Here is a 9,037-nt window from a genome sequence, read left to right as displayed (position 1 = left end):
GACTTACAGACAGACAGTATTCACATAGACAACCATACAGCACAATACAACACAACACAATATGAGCCTGGTTCATTTTCAGTAATGAGGCCCTGTACCACATTTAAAGTTTCTACTTCAATGTATCAGGTGGAGTTATTCACCAGCTATAGAGTGAGTTGTTGTTTATGTTTCTAAGACTGCAGGGTGGGAGATGCAACAATGGCCTTGAGAACAGCAGGAAGTGTGTTGGTGGTCTTTCTCTGGTCTGTAGCAGGTATGGTCTCATTCTTATCTTTTAGTTGCTCTGTTTATCAATCTACAGACATTTCTAAAAGGATAAGAATTGTAATGTTATTCTGGTGTGTTCTGTTAGGCGTCTCCACTTCACTTAAATAGTTATCTTTCACACCTCATTGAGTGATGCTTATCTGTGGTTTCCATTCACACTCAACTCTGCAACTATGGCAACAAAGTGTGGACAAACCCTACCTTCAGTGTGAGCCAATTGGCCTTGTCTTCATTCTGATACCATTGTGTTGTGTTCTGCTACTGTTCAGTGGTACTGGGAAAGAATGGCTGGAGTGTGACTTACACCCCTCAGAGTAGCTGTGTCTTAAAGGAGTCAACAGTAGAGCTGACCTGCTCTTACACATATCCCAGTGGTACAGTCACATCAACCCTCTGGTTCAATAAAAATGATGTTGAGGGGAAACCTGTGAGTCTGTTAGATGACCCAGACTACAAAGGTCGTGTGACGTACCGTGGAGATAAGAAGAATGGCCACACCCTGACAGTCAGAGACCTGAGAGAGAGTGACTCAGCTACGTACAAGTTCAGATTTAAAAAAGATCAGACTGGAGGGAGATATACTGGCAATCCTGGAGTCGCTCTGTCTGTCACAGGTACAGTTACATTCAATATAGTTAAACTGTTGAATTCCAATTAGTTCAGGACAATTGTCTTCGTTGTATGTATGTCTCTATAACATAGGATTTCTTCCATCTTTGTGTTAGAGTGATAAATCAGTGATAAAGGGATTTACAGTGATATTGTTTATTCTCCAGGTCTTCAGGTGAAGGTGACTGGTCGATATCGGGACAAGACACTGACCTGTAGCACCACCTGTACTCTGACTGACAACCCCACCTACATCTGGTACAAGAACGGACACAAAGTAAAGGAGGACACTTCCAGCCTGTACTCAGACTACTTTAGTGATACAGACAGTTACTCCTGTGCTGTAAAAGGCCATGAGGATCTCCACTCTCCTGCAGTGTGTGAGTCTAGACTTTTCTATAAACATTTCAGATAAATACAATGTTGTTTTTGTTGTGAGACTAATGTCAATGAATCAGTAAATATTGATAAGTATTTAATAATTATGGTTTTCACTACTATTAACAGTTAAATAGTGTTCTTCTACTTTATAAACAACATCAGTGTATACAGTAGATATTGTAATTAAGAATGTTATAAAGGTGTTATATTGTCTTGTGTTTCAGGTAAGAAGTGTTGGAGTGTGACTTACACCCATCAGAAGATCTGTGCCTTGAAGGGGTCAACAGTGAACATATCCTGCTCTTACACATATCCCAGTTACCATGAGATCAAAAAAGCTTTCTGGTTTACTAAATGGGAGTCTGGTATGGAGGCTGAAGATCTTAGCTCAGTGCCAGGGTATGAGGGTCATATAGAGTACCTTGGGGATAAGAAGAGTGACTGTACCCTGAGAATCACAGACCTGAGATTGAGTGACTCTGCTGGGTACAGGTTCAGATTCATAACATCTGGAGGAAAGTTTTCTGGCTCACSTGTCTCRCTGACTGTCACAGGTAATCTGTCACTCATCTCACATCTAGGACACATATCTAGATAGATGTAATGTGAGTGGGGTTTTGTATGTATGCTAATGAGAATTATGTGTTTTAATCTGTTTTATTGATTCTATGGAACCCAGGACTTCCTGGAAAACAGTGGAAATTATTACAGAGTTGACTGTCCTGCCTAAATATATCAAATTAATGACCGTAATTACCTTATTAAAGGGCAGTCATACAGACACTGCAGTGTTATGTAACAGGGAAAAAAACTAATATAATATTTCACATAAAATTACATAAATAGGAGGATAATAATGACTTGGTTCCTTTTACTCTAGATGTTGTGTTGGAGATGGATCCTACATCTGTGTCAGAGGGGGAGAGAGTCACACTGACATGTAAAATCAAATGTACACTGGACCCCATCACAGCCTACAGTTGGTATAAGAATGGACAGCCTATACCAAACAGCAACACCTACTCTCCTGTCTATATCCTGTTCTCAGTCAGCAGTGAGGATACAGGCAGATACTCCTGTGCTGTAAAAGGCCATGAGGATCTCCCCTCTGCTGAAGAGACTCTCACTGTCACATGTAAGTTCATTGGAGGTTTGGATGTCCAGTTTGATATACTGATCATGATGATACTTGAATTTAGAATAGATTGTTTCCACATAAATATATCTAACAATACATATTTTAGTGTGTAACATCCTGTCACTCCCTGACCATAGAGAGCCCTCGGTTCTCTATGGTGTTTAGGTCAGAGCGTGACTAGGGGGGTGTTCTAGTCATTTATTTTCTATGTGGCTGGTTTGTATGGTTCCCAATTAGAGCAGCTGGTAATCTTTGCCTCTAATTGGGGATATATTAAGGAAGCCTTTTTCCACTGCCTTTGTGGGATATTGTTTTTGAGTGAGTGCATGTTGCACTTCAGTACTGCACGGTGTGTTGTTTGTTTCTTGGTTTATTTTTAAGTTTCACTAAAAATAAAGATGTGGAACTCCAATCCAGCTGCGTTTCTTGGTCGTCTCTCCACACGATCGTGGATCATCCCATTTCCTGAATGTGCATTACGCACAATGTCAACATTATTTTAGTGATTCTGTTTCAGATTTTCTTTTGCTCTGATTAATAATTTATTATAATTTATAAATTATTTCAAACTCACCGTAAAATGTAAACACAAAAGTTGCTATAATAAATACAATGTATTTTACACCAGATGGTCCACGGAACACCTCAGTGTCAGTCAGTCTCTTGGTGAAATAGTGGAGGGCAAGTTCAGTGACTCTGACTGCAGCAGTGATGACCTCGCCACCCCTGTGGACAAATACACCTGTACAAGAAGAACATAGCCTAGCAAAAGCATCAAGACAGAGTTACAGCATCACTAACATCAGCTCTGAGGACAGAGGAGAATATTACTGTGAGGCCAGAATGGAAAAGGATCTATGAACTCTAACAGCTCTGATGATTTTGTAGCACGTAAAGTTACATTTCAATACTTAATAAAATTGACAGGTTTCAAGCTGATCTAATCATTGTGTTTTGACTGATTACACTTTGGTTTATAATTATGTGTTGGCTTATGATGTGACAGTATTATAAGATCCCAAATATATTAACATGCATTGTGTTGATATTCTATAATGTGTTAGATTTTAGATTATAAGAAATGCCATGTACTATATCATCCATATTTTATTATAGGGAAACAAACCTCGTTGTGCTGCAGCTGTAGGAATCATAGTTGTTGTTCTGGTTCTCATCCTCTGTCTCTCTGGACTCATGTGGTCAGGTGAGTGAGATTGCATATGTTTTATTATCATTTCACTTCAGTCATTGTAAATTTGAATTTGTTCTTAACTGACTTGCCTAGTTAAATAAAGGTGCATTTAAAGAAAAAAAAGTTACTTAATTAATTAATTGATGGTTGATATCTTCATACATTCATTAATGTACAACAGGAAGAAGGTCTTACATCCACTCCAACACAAGAGACAACAGACGAGTGATGGACAGCGTGAGTCTGTTGGAATCAGAAATGATGTGATGACTGTGTGTTTTGTGGAAATTTCTCTCCTCATGTTGTCTGTCCTTCTCTCTCATCAGGGAGACTCTAGTATTCAGTGTATGACAACATCTCAGGCATGGTCATGACCTGCTACTGCAGCACAGACAGCAGCGCACGACGAGCAGGATGATGTTCACTAGCGCAGCGTCACTTCTCTCGTTCCAAACACAGGAAGTTGCCTCTGTACTCCACGTCCAGCTGCATCAACACAGAAACAGGACCAAGATGTCCAATATACGCTGCTGTGAAATTCAACCTCCCCAGTTCTGCACCCAGTGAGCATATTCTGCCATTAATACAACTAGAGTCTATACTATATAGAACATTGTGAACACACAGACAGCATCAAGGTCATGCATATGCTGCTGCTGGTCTAGTAGTGCACTATAAGGGAGTAAGGTGCCATTTGGGACTCAATTTCACGTCTGTTTCTTTCTCCAGGCCAACGGTGGAGCAAGCACTGAGGAGGCTCCTCTGTTTTTTACAGCGAGTCAACAAACCCAGAACCAAGAGAACTGAACACAACAAACCAGACCAAGAAGAACTGAAACAACAAACCCAGAACCAAGAAGACCGCTTGTATATCTGACCCGTATATTCAAACTAGTGGTATATTAAGCAATAAGGTCAGAGGGGTGTGGTATATTGGCAATATATGTACACGGCTAATGACTGTTCTTCTGCACAACACAACGCAGAGTGCCTTGATACAGCCTTGCCGTGGCATATTGACCATATACGTACAAGCCCGAGGGCTTATTGCTATTATAAACTGGTTACCAAATAAATAGAAAGCAAACAAATATTTTTGTGTCATACGAGTGTTCTATTGTCTGATATACAGTACATTGAATGAAATGTTATTCAGCAATAGCATCCAGGACACAACTACCTGGTTTATAATAGTATCTAATAATATACAGTCATCAGAAGTATTCAGACCCTTGACTTTTTCACATTTTGTTACGTTACAGCTTTTATTCTAAAATTAATTATATCGTTTTTTCCCCCTCATCCAATCTCACACAATACCCCATAATGACAAAGCAAAAACAGGTTTTTAGAAGGTTTGCAAATTGATTAAAATACAGAGATTGAAGTATCACATTAACGTAAGTATTCAGACTCTTTACTCAGTACTTTGTTAAGCACCATTGGCAGCGAGTCTTTCTTGGGTATCATGCTACCAGTTTAAAAATGTGTTTTACAGCAAGTAAATTTTGTTGTCTGTTACCAAATAAATTAAATTAGTTTTCTATACACTTTATATATAGTTTGCTAGATTTTTTCAAATATTTGTTTAAATGTTTTTATGACAATTTTGTCTCAAAATTCGGAAGTAGTTCTGCTTGATGCAATGTTTCTTATTACTTTTTAAACATTCTAATGTGTGAAGTGTAAACAAATGTAACAAATCATAAACATGCGTGTAATTCAGCGGCAACGCACGTATAGTTCCAATCCGACACTTTGTTCAGAGCAGCTGTGTGATGCACAAAATGCCAGTTTATGGAAGTCCATACTTGATTGTCAGAGGTAAAAGAGTTAATTCTAGCTGGCTGCTTTCGTTTCACTGAACAACGTCTGCTTATGTAGCTAACAGCCAGCTGAGATAGCTAGTTCACTGAATTCATATGCCAGTCCACATCAACTCTTAATAACACAATATCTTTATGCGTGGTTTTCATTCGTATCGATTTTCTAACATTTTCAAATGTTATTTGACATTTTATTTAGTGTATTTTCATTTGTATCTTTATCTGATGCATCTTCTTTTTGAATCTCCGCTGTATCCCTGAATCGCCCACTTCTTCCCCGAAGTAAGAGCCTTGTGAGCTCGTAGATTTGATGTTTCGGCTCTCTGATCGGATTGTCTGAATTACTGTCGAGTGTCAATCACAGAAAAAAACAACATGGATGAAAATACATTTTGAGAAAATGTGAATCCTCGTTCGTTTTCTTCTGGTCCCTGCAAAGACATAGACTGTGTATAGGGAAAGACTTCAGCTTCGCTGTTCCACTGATATGGATTCAGCTACAAATATGGAAACTCGCAATGTTCACACCAGTCTCATACTTTTTAAATCCATGACGGGAAGAGTGAACTTGCACACTTGGGAGGGGTTGGGATTCGGGATCTCAGTCTGGGCATCTTGTTACCCGTTTGTTATTTTGTTATTGATCCAAATGGATGAGGACATGATTGGGACATATGAAGAGAGACAGGAGGCTGCAGTAATGTTGAGCTGCAGTAAGGTGGAAGCTCTAGTCTAGAACATGGAACTTCAGTAGCACTTTGATGCAGATGATGAGAGGGATGGTGCCATTATGTGAGGAAACACATTAAGAAACCTATAGAAATGTCAACATTTTGTTGTGGCTTGTATTTAAAGAAAAGACTACATGAAAATGGGGCTGCATTTATCTCGTTAAAAAATGTAGGCCACTCCTCAAATGAAGAAATGTAAAATAGCTATGTGGTCTTTAGCAGTAGATCCAGTACATCCTTTTTTGAACTGCTGTTGATGCATGTGATTGTCTTAAATCCCTGAATAGGCTACTTTCTAAATGTGTCAATCACTAAAATCACACACTTTTCTTCTCTATGCACTGCTACAACGGTACGTTGACTCACTGTACAACATCTCCCTTCAATATGTAAGTTGACGAGATCATTAAATATATATATATATATATTATTTAATGATCTTGTCATTATTATTATATATATATATATATATATATATAATATTATATGTGTGTACTGTATCATTTTACTTCTACTTACATTTTTTGACCTATAGTTTTGGTTGTTACATCAGGGCCAGTATTCATGAATTGTCTAGAGTAGGAGTGCTGATGTGGATCAGGTCTACCGGTCCATATAATGATGATCTAAAAGGCTAAACTGGTCCTAGATCAGCTCTCCTACTCTGAGACACTTTGTGGATATGGACCCTGACTGTTTTAATGATATCAGTGGAGTTATTCACCAGCTATAGAGTGAGTTGTTGTTTTATGTTTCCTAAGACTGCAGGGTGGGAGATGCAACAATGGCCTTGAGAACAGCAGGAAGTGTGTTGGGGGTCTTTCTCTGGTCTTGTAGCATGGTATGGTCTCATTCATAATGTTTTTAGTAATGTTATCTTAATGTTATTCTGGTGTGTTTCAGTGACAATCGTCTGTTAGGGATTCTGCTTTTCTGGAATAGTTTGTCTTTCAACCTCACTGAGTACACTTAGGCCTTTCTGTGGTTTTCCATTCACACTCAGCAAGTAGAGTACGGCAACAAGGTATGGAATATGCTGTTTAGTGTGAGGAAATGGGTCTGTAATGTTAATCACTTTAATGTGTGATTGTGTTGCAGTGTTACTGGGTCAGGATGTTACGTACATCACTCAGAGTATCTGTACCTTGAAGGGTCAACAGTGGATCTGTCCTGCTCTTACACATATCCCAGTGGTACAGTAACAACTACTTCTGGTTCACTAAAAATGATGTGAGGGGAATCCTGTGACTCTGAGTGATGAACCAGACTATCTTGGTCATGTGATGTACTGTAGACAAAGAAAGAAATGGTCACACCTGACGATCAGAGACCTGGGAGAGTGTGACTCAGCTACTTACAAGTTTAGATTTATAACAGATCAGACCGTAAGGAAATATACTGGTGATCTGGAGTCATTCTGACTGTCATAGGTCAGTTACATTCAATTAAGCTAAACTGTTGAATTACATTTATTTCAGGAAAATTGTTCTGGTTTGTATTTACATCTGTATAAACATAGGATTTCTTCTCATCAGTGTTTTAGAGTGATAACTAAGTGATAAAGGGATTTTACAGTGATATTGTTTTTTAGTCACACTTTATTTGGATAGTCTGGATAGATTCTACAGATGGTCATGATGATATGAACAAACTTCCTGTTGATAAGTTACTGCCTTTTTAAAATTTTCTACTATTTTCACTGTTACTTGACACAGCTCTTCTTCTCACAGTGTGTCCATCCTGACCTAACTGGGAACACACCACTGAAAATGAGGACCAGACACTCTGGCAGTAATTATGTTATAGCATATTCATGAATGTGTTTATTTTGTATAATAGTTTTGTGTTTGTTTGTGTGAGTGGGTGGGTAAGTAGGTGAGTGAGAGAAAGACAGAAGACAGAGGAGAGAATGAACAGAAAGTAGAAGTGAGAGAGAATGCTATAGAGCAGTGTGTAAAGTGCTCATACTGTGTTTCCTGTGTCGCTGTCTCTCTCAGAGTGTGAGGGACTCGCAGTGACACGTTCCACAGCTCTTCAGAGAGACGCTCAGCCTCTGTTCATCAGACCATTAAGGGGAGAAAACCACACAGAACTGGACTGATAGACACGATAGAACTGGACTGTGACACATGAAACCTGGATTGATAGAACACAACGAACCTGAGGAAGAACCACACAGACCTGATGAAAGAACCACAAGAACTGGACTGATAGAACCACCACAAGACTGGACTGATAGAACACCACAGAACTGGACTGATAGACTACACCGAACCTGGAGAGAAGAGAACCAACAAGAACTAGACTGAAGAGAACACCCACCACAGAACAATGGACTAAAGAGAACGACCACAGAACTGGACTGATAGAACAACCACAGCACCTGGAGGGAAGAGAACACACAGAACCTAGATGAAGAGAACACCACAGAACTTGACTGATAGAACACCACAGAACCTGGACTGTTGAACACCCACAAACATGGACTGAAGAGAACACGCAGAACCTGGACTAAGTGAACATCAAGAACATGAACTAAAGCGCTATGGACCAAACCAAAGCTAGACTTACTCTATTCTCTTGCTAATATATTGTTATCATATCTTGAAGGTTCCCCAAATTACATGACACATTGGTTTACTACACTTTAGCAGTCTAATGAACATGGTGTGACAGCAGTCCATGCTTGGTTTATTTTTCCCTGGCACTGTTTCCACTTGCTAACGTTTTAGCAGTCGTGGCACAAATCCCATTCGTCATGTGACTGATAAGAGGCATTTCTCGCATATCATTTCGAAATCATCAAAAGTTTAAAAAAATGCATTGTGAAGCTCAACAAAGTCACTTCAGATGATTTGAACATGATGTGAGAATGCTAACATGTGAAATC

The 9,037-nt window shown here is 39.1% G+C and overlaps 1 protein-coding gene across 1 annotated transcript in view; it reads left to right on the top strand.

The window, feature by feature from the left end:
* Positions 1 to 118: 118 nt before the first annotated feature.
* LOC112077741 (B-cell receptor CD22-like) overlaps positions 119 to 9,037 on the top strand; it is a 10,444-nt gene continuing 1,525 nt past the window's right edge. The window contains exons 1-5 of the mRNA XM_070441818.1: positions 119 to 256; positions 540 to 884; positions 1,047 to 1,259; positions 1,485 to 1,814; positions 2,141 to 2,503. Of these exons, the coding sequence (XP_070297919.1) occupies positions 202 to 256; positions 540 to 884; positions 1,047 to 1,259; positions 1,485 to 1,814; positions 2,141 to 2,503 (1,306 nt within the window). The 5' untranslated portion in view covers positions 119 to 201. The remainder of the gene's footprint in view (positions 257 to 539; positions 885 to 1,046; positions 1,260 to 1,484; positions 1,815 to 2,140; positions 2,504 to 9,037) is intronic.

The sequence above is a fragment of the Salvelinus sp. IW2-2015 genome, unplaced genomic scaffold (assembly GCF_002910315.2).
Source record: "Salvelinus sp. IW2-2015 unplaced genomic scaffold, ASM291031v2 Un_scaffold4883, whole genome shotgun sequence".
Lineage (NCBI taxonomy): Eukaryota > Metazoa > Chordata > Actinopteri > Salmoniformes > Salmonidae > Salvelinus > Salvelinus sp. IW2-2015.
The sequence above is the reverse complement of the archived record's forward strand: the minus strand, read 5'-3'. Positions and strand labels throughout refer to the sequence as shown.